Source organism: Cheilinus undulatus, linkage group 5 (assembly GCF_018320785.1).
Source record: "Cheilinus undulatus linkage group 5, ASM1832078v1, whole genome shotgun sequence".
Taxonomy (NCBI): Eukaryota; Metazoa; Chordata; class Actinopteri; order Labriformes; family Labridae; genus Cheilinus; species Cheilinus undulatus.
The window spans coordinates 42,241,199-42,265,699 of record NC_054869.1 but is presented as its reverse complement, the minus strand read 5'-3'; the positions used below and the strand labels follow the sequence as shown (position 1 = coordinate 42,265,699).

Here is a 24,501-nt window from a genome sequence, read left to right as displayed (position 1 = left end):
TCTATCTAACCATCCACAGAATAGTGGATACCACAAACCAAAAGGAAAGACAACATAATTTCTTTGTTGAGCGAAAAGAATCCATCTTAAACCCAGGCTGTTGTCTGATAAATATTAACCAGTCTCCCAGTGTTTAAAATGCCCCTTGCTCCTGCCCTGCTCCACTGTCTTGAATTATGGAGTATTTGCAATCAAACAAGGTTTCTTTACTAACTGGTATTTCAGTGTTTCATTTAAATGGATGATTATGACTTAATGAGAGGGGAAAGTTTGAAAAAAGTTGGCACACACTCTCAGCAGCCAGGGCGGGGGCAGTTCCATTTCTCTGTCATCTCGTACTGAGGGGAATTTATTCTGTTAATTCTCTTCAAACAGATCACATCTGCTAAAGCAAAGCCTTTCTGTCAGATCACTGCCTCTTTAAACTTCCAGATTGGTTGTCCGATCACAGATGACTCTCTCTTGCTTAAGTCCAGCTGGTGCTAAGGGTACAACTTCTCCAGATAATGATCGGTTTCTGTAATTGCTATTATAGTGCTTTCCACTGCAGAACACAATATACCCTTAAATCCAGATAAATAGGACGTACTGGCTGATGTGTTTCCATGAAAACAGTACATTATGTGTTGCCTTAATAAAGAAAAAGCATGCTCCCAGTTAGCAAACCAGCAGGTAATGATTAGAAGCTGTGCACACGGATTGCTAAACCCATGATACAGATTTATACGTGGCTCTCTTTTTCCTGAGCTGACACCAGGAGTCCTTCGTACATTTGTATTCCACAAAGGTCGACGAAAGCGCATCATCAGCCTCCCATCATTTAAAATGTATTGCAGGATGCCACAGTAGTGTCCAGACAGTGAATGTACCTCAGCAAGGGGCTGACATATTCCTTTAATTAGCTTGATTCGTTGTGTCTTCCTGCCTGATAGCAGCTGATCGATCCGGCACCGGTTTACTGGATTCACAATTTGTGAGTTTGTTGCAGCTGTGTTCATTCTGGAGAAAGGCCAGCCGGCTCTGGATCATGGCCAGAGTGGGCAATTTGCCTTTGGTTTGCAACACTTGCTTTGTGTTTACAAGTGTATTGGCTCGCTCAGAAGTTGGTGGAGCACGGTCCAGCTAATGACAGTGACCACTGAGGGAGAAATTTTAATTCTGTTGTTCTAATTTGACCCGTTCTCTTTAAAGTATTATCCGAGTGAGTGATAGATGCGTCATATTAGCTGTGTAGTGGAGGAGCATTATTAAGAGGAACACCTGGAAAGGGCGCTACTTCTCTAGGAAGTATTAAAGCTGCTTAATGAGAGCTAAAAAGGGTGAGGGAGGATAATAGACTGTTCAAATTATCTTCAGCTATTCCCCTTTCTTCATCTCTTCCTCTCCTCTCTCATTTTCTCCCTCTTTCCATCCTCCTCTTTCACTGATACTGTTGGTTTGTTAGAGTGACATAATGAGCCTGATTCACTCCAAACTGTGAGGATGACAGAAATTGAGAGGTGCAGGATGGGAAAGGACCTCTGCCATTAAATAATGCAGCTCTTTTTTTTTTTTCCTCCTCTGTCATTGTCGGAGCGCTTCTTTTATCTTCAAAGCGGCCCATGAGCGTATGTGATGTGTTTAATGACTCTCATTTAGGGTCTGCCGTTGCAGTTTCAACGTCCTGTTGAGCTACGATTAGATCCAGACAGATTCAGACGGAGAACAAAGACATGGCACAGAGACAGTCATTGCTCATTTAACTGATAGTTAATCTGAATATTAAAAATACAGACGATAAGATGAACAGTGAAGGATTGCCTTCTTAATTACACTGTAGTGTATTCACTATGTTTTGCATTTAAAATGCAGATATTATGCAATGATGTGTGCAAATATAGAAAACATAGGGTAGCACATTTAAAGAGTGACTGACTCCTGAATCCACTTTTTTTCCTTATGAAAACGTACAGGTTTAGTAGTACTATTAATCAGTTAGCCTCCAGATCTTGACATTATAGCAAGCATAACACTAACTACCCAGTCATTAAAGACCCTGTAAAGTGAAATCCAAACTTTTTGTATTAACACACTAGATATGTTGGAATATGGTTGCTGTAAACATGTGAAAACAATGAGATCTACATATGAATGAATTCTGGATTTAGACCGTTAGAAATTTTTCACCTCATTCCTGGCTTGATTTAATTTGACGGGGCAAATTTGTGGACTGGTGATGTCACAAGCCCCCAGTAGGGAATGACCCCGCCCCTCTAACACTACCATATAAAATCACAGAGCAGTTCATCTCAGTACAGTCTGTTGTTAGCTGGATGCCCCTGCCTTTATTGAAAGTTAACAGCCAGTTAAATGTTGTGTTCATTGTGAGGTAAATTTGCCAAATTGAGCCAGAAAACGGACTTTATCTCTTCTTCTGAGGTCAACAAAAGGTCAAGAGGCAGGATAAAACCTGAGAGGATCATATTCCTCCTGAGTGGGCGTGGCTTTAGTTTATTCAACAGACATGCCCACACCATCCTGAAGCAGATTTTACGGCCTCATTTTTCCTGACTTTGAAGCCTAATTTTATAAAGTCAGAGATGTTTTATTTGACTAAAATTTGACCTGGGGGTTCAAAACACAGGGATCTGTCACATCTGTACAACAACCCTCAATACAGATCTATTTTTACTTTACAGGGTCTTTAACTTTTGTCGTATCAGCCCACAGCGGATGTTTGCACTGTACCAATCAGAAATGTTGCATAAAGTTGAGTATGTTTAATAAACCATATCTGTGTCCAAAATCACTCCCTATTCCTATATAATAGAATACTCCATTTTGTTGGGGTGTCTGAATTCTGAGTGAGCATTTTTATTTACTATATAGTGCACCCATTCTGTCCCACAATGCATTGTGAAAAGTAGTGAACAACCAATGGTCACTACTCAGCAATATTTACCATCATGCATCGCAGTTGCTGCTCTCAAATATGAAGGACAAATGAGAGGAGCACAGGAACACATATAAAAACTTTTTAAAATGCTTTTTTGTTTGTTTGGTTTTAACCAACGTATTTAGTCTATAAGAAAGTGTTAAGGATTCAAAACGGAGAAGCTTTTTCCCCCTATGATGATTAAAAGACATGAGACCATTATCTTCATGCAAAAAAGTGATAATAAACACAAAAATGTATACTATTTTACCACTAAAGACACACAACTTTTTTTATCTATTAGTATTTGTTTTTGTTTTTGTTTTTTTTTTGTGAAAATACGTTTCTTTCAGTATCACTTTTCAGTGAAATTCAATCCTTAGTTGTTGTCATGGAAATCTACTAGCTTTTGTGCTGAATGTTTTAATCGTGGCCGTAGTTGTGTCTGAAATCTTTTTTTAATTTTGCAGTTGAGTCCACTACATCGCTTTCCACATTATGAAGCAAATGACATTTTTCTCTTATTAATGCAAATGACAGAGTATTTTTCAAGTCATCAGCCATTAGAGCATAATTCAAATGTTTCTGAACAAACTTCATAATTATAACCATTTTTTTTTTAAATAAAACCCCCAAAATGCACTTTTCCACATTATTAAGCACAACAGAGTTTTAAAACATTTTTTTGATTGTAAAGAACTGAAAATGGTCATTTGTTGAATTTTCAGCATTAGGAGGTCATATTTACTGAAATCAAAGCTATTTCAATCAAAAACATCTTAACAGGCAAAGTTCCATGTTAACATAAAGACCACTTCTTTGATATCACCTTCACTAGTCTTGCATCCATTGAACTTGAGTTTTTGGACAGTTTCTGCTTGAATTTCTTTGCAGGATGCCAAAATATCCTCCCAGAACAGCAGTTTTGATTTGAACTGCCTCCCACCCTCATAGATGTTTTGCTTGAGGATGCTCCAAAGGTTCTCTGAAGGGTTGAGGTCAGGGGAGGATGAGGCCATACCATGAGTTTCTCTCCTTTTATGCCCGTAGCAGTCAGTGACACAGAGGTATTCTTTGCAGCATGAGATGGTACATTGTCATGCATGAAGAAAATTTTGCTACAGAAGGCACTGTTCTTCTTTTTTTTCATGGCAGAAAGTGGTGAGTCAGAAACTCTATATACTTTGCCAAGGACATTTTCACACCTACAAGGACCCTAAAGGGGCCTACCAGCTCTCTCCTAATGAATCCGGCCCAAAACATGACTCCGCCACCTCTTTGCTGATGTCACAGCTTTGTTGGGACATGGTGGCCATCCACCAACCATCCACTACTCCTCCATCTGGACCATCCAGGGTTGCACAGCACTCATCAGTCAACAAGACTGTTTGAAAATGAGTCTTCATGTATTTCTGGGCCCACTGCAACCATTTCTGCTTGTGAGCATTGGATCTGGCGGCCGAATAGTAGGCTTGCGGTTTTCACAACCGCAAGCCTCTGGAGGATCCTACACCTCGAGGTTGGTAGGACTCCAGAAGCACCAGCAGCTTCAAATATTTGTTTGCTGCGTTGTAATGACATTTTAGTAGCTGCTCTCTTAATTCGATGAATTTTTCTGGCAGAAACCTTCCTCATTATGCGCCTTTATCTGCACGGCCTTATTCCAAAGACATTCCCTTGTCTGCCATGTGCAGAATAGACTAAACATTCCATAAACAAATGCAAATATATCAGACACCGTAGCTTTGACCAGTGGGTTTTGATATCTAGTAGCTGTGATATTCAGCATCCGTAGTTTTCACTAAAAGAAGTTTTATGAATGTCTTTAAATGCCCCTTTGCAGCTCCATGACCGCCATATTTCTGCAAGAATTTTAAAGGGTATTTGGGTTAAATTCTTCCTACTTGTTTCTCAGCCTATGTTCTCTGGTAACCAGTACAATGACAAATCCTCTGATGCATCAGTTCAGCATCTGTACTGTGGTGGTTTATAATGTTGCATGCACCAATGTCAGTAGTCAGTGTGTCATTATTATCAGGCCAATAAGCAGGGATTGAACGCACTGAACGGCAGCAGCAGATAAAGTGTTATAATATCTGTTTTAAAATAGCAAACCAGCTGAATGTTCCTTAAAAAGAAACTCAAATGACAAACAGTACCATAGCTACCGCTGCTTTCTTTAGAAGCCCTCATTTGTTAGCCGCCGTGTCTCTGTTTAGAGAGTGTGACATGGCTGTTTGTGTTGGTCGCTGACCAGCTGAGCTCGAGGCGATGAGAAAGGTGGGAGGTAACTGAGCTGTGGAGTTGTGTGCAGAACGAGACAGCTTCTGCCAGAGTTTCTGTGTGAGTCATATTTGTGGCCAGCAGACACTGAAACGGGTCAAAATGTTCCACTTTGTTGGCTAAATCAAGCTCAATTGAGCAACTTGTATGACAGTTCATTCATTAAAAAGCTTCACTTAGACTATTCTTGGGGTGTGTATAAGGCATGGGATGAAATCACCTCATTTGCAAGCTTTTTATTGTCATAGAACTACACCATCTGGGTTTTGTGACTCTCTAGTGGTTCACTAGATGATATTTTTAGGTTTTTCCATCCTCATTGTAGAAAATAAGGATGGACACATTTACAAATGACTGCTCACTTTCACTTCCGACTCGCTCTCATCCATCCATCCGTCTGTGCCAGTTACTTAGAGCCTGTGTGTCTGCCAGGAGAGCAGTACGGGTGGTGTTTGCATGTTTGTGCCAAGCGAGATCAAAAAGGCAGTTGAATGAGCTTCAAGTAGTGATTGTCCACAGCTCCGCTCTGGATTCAGATCACAGAGAAGATAGAGACGAGCTAAGCTGAGTTATCCTTGTTTCCCCTCTTCTTTAAATCCTCTCCCCGGAAGATTGGATGGACTCTGAGAATGACAAAAAGCTCGACCAATCGATAGACAGCGATGCATGCTGATGGATGCTGAGCCAGGGCTTGTGTTCTGCTAGCTCATGTGTGTCATCAACTGTGAGTGAAAGACAGTGTTTGAATCTGCAGTTTTCAGATCCCAGAATGATTATCGGCCCCAAACATTGGCTCACAAATGCAGTTACAGACTCAATATGACCAAATTCCCAGGGTTCCTCTTTCATTTGTACAGATAAGTGAAGTTTTGCCAACAACAATGCCCATCATTATTGGGCACAGCGAGGCGCTGCATCAGTCAGTCCAGACAAACATAAACCAGCTAACTCACTCGGTTGGACTGTACTCTCCATATAAACTGGATTTGGCATATGCATAGTGAACACTGGCAGAATCATTTTGGTGCTTTGAACACACAACACAAACACACTATTCAATCTGACACCTGGGGGTGGAAGGTAACAATGTTCTGCAAAGCACTGACAAATTGCAATCAACTCTTGCCATGAAGTCGAGGAATGATGGTACCACAACACAAAATATCACAATTTTTCTACCTTCCCTGAACACTTCACCATCAGTAAAAACAAAGCCAAATCCCACAAAACATCATGGATGACAAACATATTCACTGTTTGTTTTTTAGATCATGATCCCAGTCCATTAACATGTCTGAAACATCTTTCTTTTCCACAGGACGGATTTTAGGAGAAGAGTTTTCTGCGAGTACACAAGCATGCATAGCATCATGTATCTGTACTCACTCCCAGCACATTTCTCATATGTTGGTCTTTTATAACTGCAAAATAAAATGGATTGTGTTGGGGTTGTGTCATAAATCAGCACAAAATAGTGCATTATTTTAAAAAGAAGGGGAAAATATAATATTGCATAAAATGTACAGGCTGTAAACTCTGCCGCCAAGGATCTCACAATCAAAAAACAATAATACATTATAATTAATAGAGACCCACACAGCAAGGTCATCAGTCCATAGCTTTAATTATAACACTTTTTCCAAGTTTATTTAATTCCAAGTTAGATTTACACTTTGTAAAGTGTTCATACTTAAGCTGTCTGGTAGTTTTAAATTTTAACACTAACTTTGATTTAGTTGAAGTTAAAAATGGTGTGCCTCAGGGCTCAGTCTTAGGACTGCTGTCATTTTCCCTTCATATCAACAGCCTCGGTAAACATGTACCAAATGCAAATGTTATTTATACGCAGATGACGCTGTTGTTTACTCGCCTGCTCCCACACAGCATCAGACTCAGGGTGATGTGATTGATTCTGTATTGTCTTATAAATATCTTGGATTCTTTATTGATGATTCTTTGACTTTTAAGCATCATACTAGGGCTGGGCGATATATATCAAGTACATGTATCATGGCTTTTGCCGTGCACAATGTATAAAATGACAATATCGTGAACATTAAGTATAAGTTATGTGGACGTTTTGAGCCATCAGCGTGCATTTCTTGCTGGAGCTTCGCTTCTCCCATTGCCCCTGAATGCATCTCTCTCACAAGCAAGGAGCTCACTCCCCTTTCCATGTAGAAAACTCTCCTCCAGAGCATTTTACATTCATTTTGGATTTATTGTAATTAACAAACCATTACAACTAAGCTGGGATGTTAAAGTTTAAATAAACATAGTTTAGCATACTTGTACTTCTTTTATCTCAAACCAAAATGCAAGTCAGTGGTAGTATTTTAAATGTATGATTAATAATGATTAATTACAACATATTTATCTGATTACCTTCATTATATTTAACCAGTTATCAGCAAAACTTTGAACACTACGTTGTTATAATTTCTTCTTCTGTAGCAATGCACTTTTGAGGTGTTAATTGTTAGAATAATATAATGCACTCTTGAAGATTATTAAGATTACCACCTTGTGTTAAACATCTATTGAAAGGTTGGTTGTCCTCTAGCAAGTATTAGGCCAAGAGAGAAATGTTAATCTAAAGAACAATCTTTAATGAAGAAGAGAACAACACCTTAGATTTAAACCAATCTATTTCCACAAGCAGGAATTGACTAACCCAGTGAATATCTTCACTCATGGTGCAAAAGTGTCTAACATCAAAAAAACAATCCATCAGAAACATGAAACAGGCAACATTCAAACACATCTAAATCACATCTAAACACACTGCCCATGATGGAGTAAATCCGCCCACGTATTCGCCTAGATTATCCCTGCTCTACCAGACTTCACAGTTGAGACAATGCAGTCAGACAGGTAAGATTTCCCTGACTCACCCATCTGAGTTGTTGACCCCACTTTGTGATTTTACATTGTCTTCCATTTCTGTTGTTCCTAAACACTTCAACTTTCTAATATTATCACTTACAGCTGACTTTGGAATATCCAGCAGCAGAAATTTCATTGTCCTATTGCAATGTTGGCATCCATCCTAGTCCTTGGAGTCACTTTGCTCTTCAGAACAACCCATTTTGCATCAAAAATGTTTGCAAATATGTAGGTGCTTGATTTTATAAACCTGTGGCAACGGATCTGATTTAAACTCCTGAAATCAATGAATAGCAGGTGTAGCCAAATACTTTTGTCATTGTAGTGTATATCTTCTGCTTGTCTACCATGTCCAACCAATCAGGATAGAGCTCCTTCATTAAAAGCACCTTGACTCAAGGCCAGGTTGAGTTGTTCTGTTGAGTCACGGAGTTTATACAATTCAAGCATCGTTTAATCACAAATATGAAAGGAACAAGATGCAAAAGGCACCCTGCTGCACTTGAACAATGCTGAATTGGTGTTAATTAGCTTCCTTTTTTGACTTAGTATTGATTTAGTGATAGAATTATTATCAGTTTGTGTACAGTGTTTTATTTCAAACTTGCCCAGATGCTTTGAGCTTACCTGTCTGTCTTTTTGTTTACATTGATCTACTCCATTCAGATTGACCAATGATTGACCTTGGCATGAAACTTGGCATGTATCTTGACTGTGTGTATTAACGAGTGTGATCTGCTCTGGATTGCATGGCATGAATGTGGAAATTAAAGTTTCTATTCTGCTATAAACATTGAGCTCACTTTATCTCATGAACCTCCCCTGAGCTATAGTTAAATTATGTTGACAGTTGCCTATGGGAGAAAGGATGTTATTCATGTTTCCATCTGTTACCTACACACAAACATATAAATCCTCAGTGTCAGCTGTTCCGGTATTGTCTTGATTGACCTCTTATAGATCAATATGATCGTTCTGGATGCCCTCTCTCATGAAGCATCTGCTTGTATGTTATACTCTCTTCTTTTTTCACACCTACATATTGGTGTTATTGTGTTTGTTGTAGTGATGTGACCTTTAAACACAGAACAATCTCCCTCCTACAGAGAGCTGTCAGAACGTACTTGCAGGATCATCATGTATGTATTCAGTTACTTCCTGGCGTGTCTACTGAGAGGCACATATTTTTAATCTAAATCCAATTTAGCCGGGCTTGCGGGTGAGTGACTCGGACATGGAGCTGCCTGTCAGGTACAGAGGAGTGAATGCATGGGTGTGAGATACAGTTGACTTGTGGATAAAAGTTAATACGCATGTGTGGATGTAAGCTAATGTCTACCTGTGAGTGTTAATGCTCGCATGAGTGCCTCTAGAAATGAACATAGGTGTGCATCTATCTGCACTTAGTCAATCCCGTCTCCTTCTTCATTCTATCACAGCACATTTTGTAGTTCTGGCTTCACAGAGCACAGCCTCAGGCCATGCTTAGATACACTCAGAGGTCCAAACACATTATTCATTCATCTGAGCTCGGTCAAAAGTGCTCACCCACGTTCAGTCCCGTTCTCAGCCCCCGCCTTGTCAGGGAAAAGACAACGTGTTATGCAAGGCTGTCAGACAACAAAAGAACATCAGAATCTAAAGAAAAGGCTGTTTCAAGCCAGAAGTTTAGTTTTTACAGAGAGGCCAAATGAAATAAAAAAGATAAGTGCGCACAGAGGAGTGTTATGTTGGAACCTGTCAGATTTCTTAAAATCTAACATGACTGTGAGCAAAAAAGGGAGATAAGTCTTTAGGACAAAGGTTCAAAATGTGAGTTAAGTTACATTTATAGGGTGTTTGCAATCATGTGATCCTCAATGTCCACTGGGGGTCAGGAAGTGGGTGACAACCACTAAGAATGAGCCCTGATACATACTTAATTAAGTAGTTATGATCATTTAGAACCTTATTTCAATTTAATAGTTATTGTTTATTGTAAATTAAATCAAAGGCCATCTTCAGCACCTTCAGGGCCCAGCAAGGGTCTGCAGCCCACACATTTGGAAAGAGTAATCCAGTTGAATTGACCTGCATATTACAGCAGAACAGCACTGCTGTGAGCCGGTACCAGTAAACAACCGTGCCCATTTTCAGTACTTTTGTGTGTGAATAATATGCAACAATAAATGTTATATTACCTCAAATCTTCTGAATTTTAGATTTTAATTTCTCAATATCAAAACACAATAAAATATATCAAAACAGCATCAAACACCATTTGTAATGTAACATCACACGTGTTTTTTCAAAAAACTCAACATGGAAAACCTAAACTCCTATAACTACCCACTGTTTTTCTTTATATTGCACAAATTAAAACCCAGCCCCACTGCCCCCTAATCCTCTAATTTCCCCTCTTGGAAAAATGTGCACTGAGGTCCAAAGAGGGAGAATAAGTTTAAAACAAATGAACAATAGAGTATGGAGTCAAAATAACTAAATGAATTAATAAAGGTATACATTTTACCAGTGAAAGTATAACAAATGAAAGTAAACTAACTACTTCCTCTACTGTGAACTGTGTGTACTGCACATCTTCTTTCCTCATGCAGTTCTTTTTCCAACAAAACTAAGATGTCATCTTTCCCTGGTAAGAGCAGAGTCTGCTCCTCACTCATCAATCAATCATGTGCCCGTCCATGCAGAAGCATATCTGAGCCTTAATACGAAAAAACGTCAAACGCCTGAATTGTGTACACTGGGTCCGTTATGTTAAATTTGTATCTACTGCAAATAAAATTGATAGAAATTGGCAAATTGTTTTATGTGATGAAGATAAGCAGTGAGGAAGAGCATGTGGCTCTGTCACTCCTTCAAAATCACTCTGAATCCATCCTGACAGAGTGCTTCATACGGCACCAGCTGTGCCAAGTTAGAGAGATGAAGAGCAACTTTTAGGACACGCACTTACACTAGGCAGTCCGCACCGTGTCTTCATCCAGTGTCTGTTAGGTGAGTGAGGGAACAAACGTATCCCTTTATCTAGTATACTTCCATGGTTGATATCCACATGATAAACTGGCGAATCATGGTGTTTAAAGTGAGGATTCAGTACGGGGGGCGGGGCGAACAAGCAGGAAACAGCGGGAGCTGATCTGGGTCATTAATCACCACACCGCTTCCTCAGATTAAAGTTTTGCAGTTGTAAACCTTTAACTTCATGTCACAAATATTGCAGCCTAACCTGCATCATATTTTGAAAAGTGGAGCGCTACCTTCGACCGCTTCCTATCAGCCATGCTCGTTTTGTTGATCAGTTAGCTGCCACCGACGTCATTACTCTTGTGAGTGCAATGCTGAGGTCGGTTCCAGCATGGAAAATTGACTACTCTTCCACTCTATTGCAGTCAGAAGGATGTGTTTAGGTACTGAAACATGGTACCATTAACCTTGCAAAGCAGATGGATACGCCCGTTTCCTTGTTTCTCACTGGCGAATCCATCTTGCATAGCTCCCATCTGAACTATTTGGGCCCGGTTAGAAAGTGACAGGACCAATCAGCTACGAGGGGCAGTACTTTCAGGCGCAGCAGAGTCGCGACATAAACAAGCAGCAGCAAGAGCTGGTGCAATTATGGAGGAAGAGATTGGCGTGGATGCTGCTAAAGCACCAGTTTAATCAGAACTTGATGAAATTTCTTCGTTAAAAGAAGAACAAAGAACAGCAGTGAGTTGTTTTCTTTTCAAAAACGACAAAAGTCGAGTACTTACATCTCTACAGTTGCCATGTTTTGCGTTATTCCTCAGTAGTTGCGCACGGGCAGCTTGCTAGCGGCTATGTCACATGCTTTGTTGCTCTGATTGGCCTGTAGAGAAGTGACAGATGGAATGTTCACCCAATTATACTCTGAGGATTTTCAAAGCCTCTGCCTTTTCTCAAACGTTTCCTGTTGAAGCTTTCTGGTGTCTCAGGTTATGGTACCATTTGATTTTACGTGAATCGGTACTGGAGAGTACTGATGGAATTCAGTCACTACCTATAAAAGTACCGAATTCTGTACCCATCCCTACACTCAACAGTCACAGAGTTACTCTGTTACTCTCTACTCACTGTAGCAAAAGCCTCACCTTATATCTAAAGTTGCCCTTGTTACTCTATTTGCCCATCCTATTACTAATTTATATTTTACTCGATTTACTGTGCTCACATGCTTTGAGTAATTATTATGTTTCCTGTGGTTTAAATGCTGTATGAAGACACTCTTTGGTAAAAGTCCTTACTTCTTATCCACATTTGCACCATTCAACTCTCTTTAATGATCCGACTCTTCCTCTGGTAAATCTGCCCACATTTTTGCATATTTTATACTATGATCATGTCTAGTCAGCATCCCTGCACCCTGTGCACATCTTGCAACCATATTATCAGTGTACATAGACTTGTATATACCAGAATAAGTAACTACAGGAGCTTGTACATATTCAGTTCTTTTTTATACCTTTTTAGTTTTGTATATTTTTGTATTAAATGTTTAATTCCTGTAAACTGAGAGCAAAGTTAACTGGAGTAAAATTTCTTCATTTCTTTTATAATGGAAGAGTGATGATACAACAGATAAATGAGACTGTCAAAAACATGATTGTTGTCAACGTTTTCTTTGCACTCTGTAATAACAATGAAAATCAGGACAGAAAACTAACATCATCAAAGAAGAAAGTGTGGATAAATTCGAAAGCCAGCATTTGCTTTCCTGCAGTTCTATGTAGGTTACTCAGGCAGGTGGAAGCTCTAATGGGACATGATGTTTCATTCATCTACAAATCAAACAGATGGAGACGGAGTGAGTGTGAGTTATGGAGGGAGAGGGAGATCAGAGAGAGATGGGATATAAAGTAAGGACTTTAAAGCCCACTGGTATGAAATATGAAACAATCTGTACACATATGCACTTTTATATTCGGAACAGGAGCCTAGTTAGCTTCTCCCAAAGTGTCCCAAAACCCACTAAAGAAAAATAACTTTGGAGAAAAGCAAGTTTAAAAGAGATTTTTATGTCTGCTTGACACTTTTCTGAAGTTTAAGACCTTCAAGTTAAAGAAGAAAGGAGATAAAGATTCCCCTGAATAGATGAGGATGATGATGATGATCATAATTAAGATCAGAGCGTTGGTATTAAAGAGGATTATCCAATTCGGTTACCCCCTGGCAAGAGCAAAGACCTTGATAACAGGGCAACTCTCTGCCGCAGTGAAGTCAGGACATTTGGGATTTCACAGCAATCTTTTATAACATCATCAAAAGGGGACTTTGTGAATGAATATGACCAGACCCATAGGGGTTCAACACCTGAGAATGAAAGGTAATCTCAAGGGCTGTGTTCACACCCCAGGCGTTGCTTATATGTGGCTCACATCGGATTTATTAAAGACAGTTTTAACAGCACAAGTCACATCATCATCTTTTCTAATCAGATTTGAGCCACTTTCAAATCTGACTAATTCAGATGCAGGGCACAAAAAATCATTCCAGCATCCCAAGAGTGTATTCTTGATTCCACTCTACAAAGAAAATGTGTCACACTGGTCAGAAAATGGTCATTATATGCAGTTCTATTGACTCAGTCTCCTGTTTTCTATCAGTCTCCTGCTTTATCAAGGTGTACATGCTTTGGTCTCCAAATCTCAGCTCCCCAGAGGCCCCAAAAGTGGTTCCCAGCTCCCTCTAGTGGTGAATTAGTAGTTAACACCATGAAGACTGACCTCTCCTCTGCAAATGTGTCATGTTTAAGGAAATGTGAGCGTCAGTGTTCGCCTGCCTCATCAAAGGCTTCTTTCATGCATAATCAGGTTCATACTTTCTGGACTGTGACAACATGCAGCGAATCCTTCAGCAAATGACTCAGGCTGTTTGGAGCTAAAAGCCTGTTATCAGCCTCTCATTTTTAAGGGTGGATTAAAGGGAGCGTTCCTATACTTTTCTGTCTTTTTCTTCTTAATAGCTGCAGACAAATCCCCTCCTACCAGCTATAGAGGACATGATTATATGAGCAGTGCTTTCAGCATGAGACTCCTCAGAAAAAGTTTCACAGGAACTTTCATGTAAAATGTGTACATTTGTTTGGCTGCTTTGAACATCAGGAGCTTTTCTTCGTTTTCTTCTTCTTCTTCTTCTTCTTCTTCTTCTTCTTCTTCATCTATTGCTGCTGCTGCTGCTCTGTTTTCTTACCCTTCATTACTGTCATTATATCTTTTTTTTTACCTCTGTTCTGATTCATTTGTCTTCTACATTCTTGTTTCCTTTTCACTCATCTCATCTTTTAACATCTGTTTTCCTTTCCTTTCCTTTCATCTCTCACCTCTTTACCCTTTCTGATCCTCTCACTTTTCTTTTCTTAACTTTCCTTACCTTGTCCCTCTTTCTTTCTCATCCCTTCATTTTTCCTCACTTTCCTTTCCATTCCTTTCTTATCTAATCCTTCCTTTTCTTTGCTTTCCTTCCACTGGTGCTCTTTCCTTTCTTTTTCCTTTCTTGTCCTTTCTGTTCCTTTCTTTTCTTTCCCTTTCCTTTCGTTTCATCCATCCATTCATTTTCTATACCACTTATCCCATTGGGGATCACTGGCATTGGGCGAGAGGCAGGGTACACCATTCCTTTTCCTTCCTTTCCCTACCTTGGTCTTCTTCCACCTTCCCTTTCCTTTCCTTTCCTTTCCTTTCTGGTCCTTTCCTTTTACTTTGTTTCCTTTACTTACCTCTCCCCCTTTCCTTTCATTTCACTTGCTTTCCTTTTCTGTCCCTTTCTGTGCTTTCTTTTCCTTTCCTATCTCTTTCTTATTTCTTCTCCCTTTTCTTTCCTTTATTTCCTAACCATTCTTTTTCCTTTCCTTTCCTTTCCTTTCCTTTCCCTACTTCTTCCCACTTTCCTTCCGTTCCCTTCTCTTTCCTTTACTGACCTTTCCTTTGCTGTCCTGTCCCCGCCTCTCCCCATTTTCCTTTCCTTTCCTTTCCTTTCCTTTTCTTTCTCCACTCTTCTTATCCACCACTCTTTCTCCTTTTTCTCTAACCTGTCTTCAATTCCTTGCATATCCTCTTTCACTTCTTCATTTTCCCTCCTTTTCGTACTTAAGCTCAGCTCTGCTCCACCTCTCTCATCAGTTAAAATTTTCTTAGTCTCTTTTCCAGCCTGAAAACACAGATAGTGAACAGAAACCCCTCCTGGTTCTCACTGAAACGCCATTAAAGTCGGATTGAAAAAGGCTGGAGGAACTTTTGTGAAATAATTAACGGTGATTTTAAAGGTGATGCTGCTCTTTTCTGTTTCTGAAAGGTGTTCCTGTGTCTCGCTGCCTCAGTCTAGACAAATACTGATGTTACAAAAGCTGGAGGGCAATTTAAAAGTTTGACTTGAAATGAACCTATAGAGAGTGTCCTTCGCATCTGATACCTGGTATAAGGTCGAAATGAAACTGTTGAACAACATTTAAACCAAGGAAGAGAAAGCCTTTCTAAGTCTGCAACTCTGTGGCTAATAATAGAACCCACTGTGGAGACAATGACTGGGATTTTTACTGCAGGAGACACACTGTTGAGCTAAAGGCACTGCCGGAGACACATCAGCATTGTCATATTTGGCAATAGCAAGAGAGACTGGGTTTAAGAAAGAGTATTTGTTGTGTATTTTGAGGTTAAGATTCGGCACATGTCCCACCTGTTAATATGGAAGTGGCAGGATTCACCACTCTCACTGCAGGTCACACTGTTTTGGCTAAACTTAACCTGAAGTCTGTGCTGTGCATTCTTTATAGTCAGTAGTTTTTAACTTTTTCCTCCTGTTAAGTTTAGTGTTATTCATCCATCTCTCTCTCTTTGTGTTCTCTCCAGCTGCTCCGAGCACAGACGACGTAGCGCTCTACGTGGGCATTGTCATCGCAGTCATCATGTGTCTGGTCATCTCCGTCATCGTGGCACTTTTTGTCTACCGAAAGACCCACCGTGACTTTGACTCAGACATCATTGACACCTCGGCGCTGAACGGAGGCTTCCAGTCTGTTAATATAAAAACCGCCAGATCAGGTAAGGAATGTTAAACAGGATCACACTTAATCCAGGGTGGACGGAAACCAGAGAGTTCAACTCAGATCGAAGCACTGATACTTGATTTTAAGACTAACTTTACATCAGTTTTAAAGCTGCTGTTTCTCTGTCTTTGATCATGCTAAAGTTTGCAATGCAGTGACAATTAGGGATAAAAGAAATGAGACAACATCCTCAGCAGCAACGCAGAGTTTATATAGCTTTTAGCTAGATGAGATCAGTTAAGAAAGTCTTTTTTATCCCCAAGTGGCATTTTTTTTTGCAAAAGAGGTCCACACATGCTATACACATCATATAAAATACATAAATACATACATTGTCTACATAACTTCCATTCATTTCAGTATGAGAGATGGATCTCATCTTCAAATACAGGCAGTAGTGCTGTTGCTGGAAATGGGCACACACTCTCAGGGTCTTTATTGGAAATGTGTTAGACAGCTGATCTTTTCATGACAATAGTTAAAGGTATACAGTGACTATTTATAAATACCACGGTATACGGCAGGTCCGTTCAAATAGCGGCCCGGGGGCCACATGCATCCCAGAACCAACCCCCAGATGGTGCAGACTTTGGTCATGTCAGAGATGCAGATAGCAACTTTTCATAAATTCCCACAGACCGTGAATGCAACACTCTGCGTAGCCTAGCCGTGTAGTTTACCTACAATGCACTGTGATGTTTTGAGGCTTGGCTAGTGATGCTGACAGTGGAGCCATCTTTCTCTCCAGCCTGTCTGTGTTGTCATTTCTCACTGTCTGTCTTTGGGAAGAGACAGCATAAGCACGCCGCCTGCACTCGTGTTCACGCGTTGAAGGTCTTAATTTAAGGTACCATGTACGCCAAATGTTGGTTAGTATTTACTCAGTTAAACTAGGTGCAAAGTTTAACCTCAATTTTATTGAGTAGATTCAGTAGGTAGGCTTTCTTTTGTGTGTGTGTAGCGTCTCTATACTGACAGAAGAAGCCCCAACATATCGAGTATAAACAACCATGTCCTTTTCAACTGTAGCTATAACTGTGCAAATTAAGGGGAAAAAAACATTTCTACTACCACAGTTTATGTTCAAATACAGCTCTGTTGTTGTGTTTTATTCAATTTTTGATGTGCTTTTGTCTTGTTGCCAAATTTACTATGCTAGACTATGAATTAAAAGTGCATATTTTTCATCAAGTTGATCTGTATTGGTTTGAAATTTGATATTACCAGCTGCTTACTGGGTGCCGGACATGTCTGGCCCAGCTACATTTCATGATTTTGAAGTTTGGCCCAGTTTAATTTGAAATTGAATAGCCCTGGTATACAGTGTAGGTTGTTTGCAGTCACCTGACTCGATGATGAGCAAAAGCCAGATGGGGCGCAGGAAGTGAAGAACTTAGGAATGAATTGGGACAGAGAAAAGTTAGTAAGTTAAAGCTCTCATCTGACCTGCAAGCTGCAATTATCTTCAGAAAACTAGTGATTTTTACCATGTTTTAACAAATTTCTATGGCCTGTAGGCAATCAGTATCACAAATTACTCAGTCCAGCAGGCCTCCAAGTCTAGCTTTGTCCAGCTAGATGCAGGGAGACTAAAGAGTGTTGAGCTAAGAGGCTGGCTTTAACAGGGTTTCAGTTTCAGTTGCTAGCTCTCGTTTGAGTGCCAGATTTCACCATTTTTTGTTGTTATTTAATATGCACTCAAAAAGTCAAAATGGTTCCAAATTTAGAGTGGTTTGGGAGCCAAAGCTCTTTTTACTGAATTGAGCCATGCAACCCACATCTGTAAAAATAGACAGACTTCCATGTCTCAGTCAGCAAGACTAGATGACCATCGGCCAAGAAAACACAGGCAAGATCAGAGTTTAATGAGCTAAATCATGAAAAACTATTTTTGATTATTTTGCCTGAATGTGCCACTATGTTCAGGACACTGAAGTAGCTTAAGAATGTTTGGTTTTTTTTGGTTTTTTTGTTTGTTTGTTTTTTTGCACTTTGAGTGGTTGACACAGTCATTAGCAGGACAACCTTTAGAATTTTGAAATAAAAAATGTTTTTGTAGGTTGTAAATAATATCCAATCAAAAATTATACTTAAAGAAACACAGTTAGCATGATAGCTTTTTATAGGGGGTACATTTAATCCACAGTATATTATCTGTTTTTAACAGTAGCTGTTGCAACACAAAAAAACTTTGTACCCAAAAAAAACACTATACTGCAAGAAATGCATGCATTATTGCTTGTTTTTCTCCTAAGGAAGATGTTGGATTAATTGGTCTGACAAAATGAAATTTAACACTTTAATATTATTTTCAGAAATCTGACTTTTACACCAAAAATCCTGATGCAGGCTGCAGATTTTCAGGGAGATTTTCCAAGTAATCCTTGGTATCTACAGTATCTGTATTGAGTAAAGGGATGCCACCTCATCTCTACTCATGGACTGCAGATAGATAGCGCTGAAGTTTTGTGTGATGTTGTAGACATTGCACCAGCATGTGCACTGTTAATGGGTGTAACTTAAAAACTGAAAGTACTCCAGAAACTCTTCTTTTAATTGGACGCTGGAAGACTCACTTTAAGGTGGTTGATTTGATCAAAAAAGGTGGAAATAAAATTTCTATCAATCAGTCATTGGAAATATAGGTGCTACGTTGAGAAAAAAAACTGCACTAAATAAAAAAACATAGTCAGATTTTTCCCATAATGCCCTTCGGTATCATACTTTTTGTCTTGAAGTCTAAAGAAAATGCTTAAATGTGTGCTGATATCTTCTTTGCAGTAATCACTGAAGATTTTTTTTTGCATGTTACGGGTGTTAGAGTTGCTTCTACTTTTGCACCCTGAGTGAAGTTACTAACTCAGTAAGTGACATTCTTTCTGTGGAAAGCGGTGTGACTTCCACATGACAGGTGTGCTAAGCCCTTTCTAAGTCAGAGTTCCCATATTGTGTTTTTCTCACACTGTGATGCTCAGTAACTATTCCTAATTTTTATTAAGTTATAAGTTGTAAAATCTGTTTTGATGTTTAAAGAGATATTTACCCTCTTCATTTGAGTGTATTAAAGTTGTTAATTTAAGGTACCATGTACGCCAAATGTTGGTTAGTATTTACTCAGTTAAACTAGGTGCAAAGTTTAACCTCAGTTTTATTGAGTAGGTTCAGTAGGTAGGCTTTCTTTTGTGTGTGTGTAGCGTCTCTCTATACAGAAATCTCTTCTTGTCCCAAACTAAAGTTCTCTGCCATTCTCTGAATTACCGCCCAATATTACCATAAATCACCAAACAGTTACTAAAACACAAGACAAGCATGAAATCATTTTATTAAAGAGACCAAATAGGGAGCAGCCCCTGTTAATAGCCTTTGGCACCAGGGCTTTTAAACAGCATCTCATTTGCAGGTGCTCTTAAGTGATCATCAGTGATTTTACCTGTAAAGAACAAAGATCACAGAAAAAGTAAAGTGACAAAAAGCTCAAGGAAAAAGATTACCCTATGGACAAAGGGTGAGAGTGTCAGAGCTCTGCACTCAAACATTACTCCGAGGACTTCTGGGAACTTTCCTGAAGAGCACACAGGCTGAGGCTACACCGCCTGTTCAAGAGGAACTCAGAATCAAGTATCATCATACGCTCTCTGAGAGAACTTGTTTTGTGTCTCTTAAAATGGGCACAACAGATAAATAAAGAGCAGATACATATTTTGATGTAACTGTACCTGGCTGCTCTGTTTACTTTTAAGCTTTGGCTCTGTCATCACTTTATTTTCTCCCTCATCCTCCTGCTGTCAGTCTTCACTCTTCTAGATTCATCTCTGTCTCCACCACAGACAGCTTTCCTCCATCAAGGAGTCTCTGTCTGTCATTCTCCTCCTCTGTCTCTCTCTTTCTTCTTCTCCTCTCCACATTTCCTGTTTATCGGCATCCTTCCTCCCTTCATCTCCTTCGTTCCCCTCCTTGCTGTGTCTCCATCTCTCCCGTCACAGTGACTCCTTCAGCAGCAGACGCTCCCTCCCTGTTTGTCTTCCTGTAACAGTGGAGCCATCTTTCACTCCGGCCTGTCTGTGTTGTCATTTCTCACTGTCTGTCTTTGGGAAGAGACAGCATAAGCACGCCGCCTGCACTTGTGTTCACGCGTTGGATCACTTACAAGAAAACGCTGAGATTAGCTGGGAAGTGTGGATGAGGCGAGGAGCTGTCGACTGATGCTATGACCTTTTGACTTTTGCTGGAAGAATCTTTATCACAATCGCAGAACAAACTCTTAGCATAAGAAAGTTTGAAAAATCAATAAAGCTGGCAACAGAAAAAATCCATGTAGCAGAATGTCTAAAAAATAAAATAAGTGTGTACTCAGACAGCTCCAAAATTTCAGTCCTGTGAATAATATGGTGTAGACTGACAAGTTAATCAGGCTGAGTCCTGAAGTCCACATTTGACGGTTTGGTGGTTCAAAAGATTATCAACCACAGAAAATTTATTTATTTGAGTTAGTTACAACCAAAATGCACATGTCAAGTTGGGAAGTGGAGGAAAAAATACTCATGCATGCAGATCCAAACTGCAGGATTTTTGATTCAACTAATTCGAGCAAAACTGTCCCTCTCCACAATGCCACAACTTTGAAGACATCATCATCACTTTTTGTGTCTTATCTTTGCTTGGTGCCATATGGTTGAAGAATCTGTCTTTCTAACAAAACAGAAAAAATCTGGACAAATATGTAAAATGGTCCAAGAGGCTGAGTAGAAAGTCTCAGCTGCTGATCAGTAAGGAAGGCTTACTCTGTTATAGAAGATGAGTAATGTTGGATTTCAGCTTCTCCCATTGGACCAAGGCAAAAGGGCAGTCAAGTAATTTATATTTTTTCCCAAAGTTGCAATTAAACGCTGCACTTAGTCTTGATCAATCACATTTCGATTGCTGGCTTGAAATTCTAATATTTTGTTTTAACCTTGCAAAGCAGATGGACTGGCCAGACTTCATGTCTGAGAATAGACCAAACCAATAAAAGTCATTCAAGGAGAACAATGCTGTAGCTATGGGCAGGATTAAGTTGTGTTATTTTTAACCCAGCAGTTTTAAGAGTGTACTATGGCTACATCTGTGCTAATAATTTCACCAGCAGCAGCCATTGCTGTTGCTGGTGAAATTATTGCTAACCCAACTCTGGGTCCAAAAAGGACCAACCCAACCCTGAGTTATTTCAACTCAGTGGGGTGCAGTTATGGGCTTGACTTGTCAAGTTTTGACCCAAAAGTTGGGCAAAAATTACCAGGTTATGGGGTAAAAAATTTGTAAAAGTGCAAGTAAGAATACAAAAATTAATTTAAAAAATAACGTGGCTGGGTCACAGTGGTAGCAGGCTGAGCAAGTCAACGCAGACATCCCTCTCCCCAGCAACACTTTTCAACTGCTTCTGCTGGAACTGAGGTATTCCCCCAGACAGGTCAAAATATATAATCTCTCCAGTGTATTCTGGGTCTTCCCCAAGGTCTCCTTCCATCCAAATGAATGTAAAACTGTATACACAAAATTAAGATGACAACATCACATCATCAGCAATTAAACAAAAATAAGAAGAATAAAAGCAGATAGAAAAGAAGGAACAGGTTAAACATTGAAAATAGAAGATACTGGGGTTGCAATGTATGTAAAGGTCAAGGATTAAAAGGGGTAAGAACAGCAAAATAAGTAAAAGAGTGAAAATAAAAATAGGTTAAAGGAAGTGTCACATAAAAGCAATTCTATAAAAGTGAGTTTGAAGGAGTGATTTAAAAGATATTACTGAATCTGCTAGCCTTATCTCCTCGGGCAGGTCATTCCAAAGTCGAGGGCCCCTGATAGCAAATGCCCTGTCTCCTTTAGATTTGAGTCTCGACTTTGGAATGACCAGGAGCCCCCCGCCTAAGGATCTAAGGCTGCATGAAGGCTCATAAGGGGTTAGCATCTCAGTAATATAACCTGGAGCTAAACCCCTGAGAGCTTTAAAAGTGATGAGTAAAATCTTAAAATCAATTCTAAAAGTGACAGGAAGCCAGTGGAGGGAAGCAAGGATAGGTGTGATGTGATGCTGTCTGTTAAAACCAGTTAAAAGCCTAGCTGCTGTGTTCTGGACCAGTTGGAGGCGGGACAGGGATTTTTTTGGAGATGCCAGAGAGAAGAGAGTTACAGTAGCCCAAGTGGGAGAATATGAGGGCGTGTATGATTTTTTCCAGATCAGCAGGGGGGCAGGATGGGTTTGATTTTTGAGATTGTTCTAATGTGGAAGAAGCAGGACCGGACCGTACAACTGTTTCTATGTGTTTTTCAAAGGTGAGGTTTGTGTCAAAAGTAACTCCTAAGTTTCTAGCTGTGGTGGTGATGTTTGTGGACAGTGGACCGAGGGAACTTTGGATCTGAGGAATCTGTGGGTTTTGGTGGTTGAATAAAATCACTTCGGATTTTAAGTAATTTAATTGTAAAAATCTTTGGGTCACCCAACATTTGATATCATTAATTAACAGTGACATTAGTTCAGCTCAGAGGGATGACCTGTGGTCGAGACATGTCATCAACGCCATCTACTCTCCATTTGGCTGATATTTTGCCCTTCAGATGGAGGCATAAGTGGTCATGTTTACTGGTGACTTTGACTTGAATGAACCCATGGAGTCCATGAAAACTAAGAAGATCTCGTCATTGCCTCTATGCTTGTATTTTATGTCAATATGTAAAAATTGACTCATCAGATATGTATTTAATGAAAAACAAAACAAATACAAACACAGCCATGGATGAACTCGACTGTAAGTCACCACTCATTGAACAGAAATTTTTCCAGAATCAAGACTAAGAAGATTATCAGAGATTACAGTCTTTGCAAGCGGACAAGATTTAAGTTGGGTTTGATGGTTTATGATGACACAAATGAGTCTAAAACAAGATATTTTGTGTTAATATAGCTGACAGACATCTTCACAAATCTGTGCACCTTAATAAACCTTTAACAGGAGGAATATGCTGACGTGGTCAGTTTTTTTGGGCAAATTGAAATATAAATGACGACCTACTGTTAAAAGCAGGGTAGTGAGGTCAGAAAGGATGCTAAGTAAATTGGTACACAGTGGGTGAAAGTAATTGCATTTGTGCAGAGGTGCGCTTAGTCTTGTGTGTGTATATAGTGAATGCTTTTGCAGAGCGGAGATTGGGTGACATTTTATCAGGAAGGCATTAGGATGCTTGTCACTCTGCGCTGAGGGAACATCTTCGATTACTATTAATGAAGAATTATGTCCATCCCTCTCTCTCTCTGTCTCTCTCTCTCTCTCTCTCCCTCTCTCTGTGGCTTCCGCTAGCTGTTAATTAAATTTCAGCAGGGATGATTTGGCAGGAATACCCGCTGGCTTTAAGGCTAAACAGCCTGGTGATAGAGAGCAGAAGAGAGTGATAGCTGACAGATGTGTGTGTGCGTGTGTGTTTGTGAGTGTGATAATGAGGGATTTTAAAATTAGAATAGATGGCCTGGTGGAGCAAACAACAGGAATTCAGGCTCTACGCCCAAAAAAACTGGGCCTGGTGCGAACAAATCTGGATCTGTTCTCAGTAGGTAACCGGCCTTCCTGTGATCCCTTTCCCAATTAGATCTCGGATATTTGTTGGACTGGATTTCTGTGCAGAGCAGGGGCACACTCTTGTGTTTGTCTTCCTTTAGAGTAGGTTTTGTTAAATTAAGAAAAGGGCTTTGGCAAGCTCTACACAAGTGTCTTTGAAAATCAGGGAGTTAGTCGTCTTATTTGGTTGCATGGAGCACAGCGCCTTGATTAGCCCTAGTAAAGTAGACAAGCCATGTAGGATTTACTTTGTTAAAATTGCCAAATGTATTATTGATACAATAGAGAGAACTCTGCTGCAGCATCTGTCCAAGAAAGTGAGGAAAACTGTCTGTCAGACAAAATAAACTAGTTAACTCATTCTCTAAGTTCACATGCAGTTAGAAGAAGTTAACTCATAATGTTAGTCTGACCAAAACTGGATTTTTAAAACGCATGTAAACATCACTCCTGCATATATTTACTTCTATAATGGTTATGGTGTTTAATGTTGAAATTGACCAGACTTTGACAGACTTTGGGAAAACATTACTTACCTGACTGCATTGTGCTGAAGCGGGTAATTCTGGCACAACCTCACCAATTTCCAAGGTGCATGGAGGATGAAGAAAGTCTTGAAGATGGCAGAAATCCCCAGCAACACTTGTAGTTTAGAGAACAACTTTATTAGACCCATGTGTTTTGGCTTGTGCCCTTCATCAGGGTCATCAAGAACCACATTGCAAACATTTAAACAGGGGAGTATTAAAACAGAAAAAAGTGAAAAAAAA

The 24,501-nt window shown here is 39.7% G+C and overlaps 1 protein-coding gene across 2 annotated transcripts in view; it reads left to right on the top strand.

The window, feature by feature from the left end:
* Positions 1-24,501, top strand: part of si:ch73-72b7.1 (netrin receptor UNC5C) — a 403,146-nt gene that overhangs the window by 337,431 nt on the left and 41,214 nt on the right. For both annotated transcript variants that reach the window (XM_041788199.1, XM_041788198.1), the window contains one exon: positions 15,946-16,137. In XM_041788199.1, the coding sequence (XP_041644133.1) occupies positions 15,946-16,137 (192 nt within the window). The remainder of the gene's footprint in view (positions 1-15,945; positions 16,138-24,501) is intronic.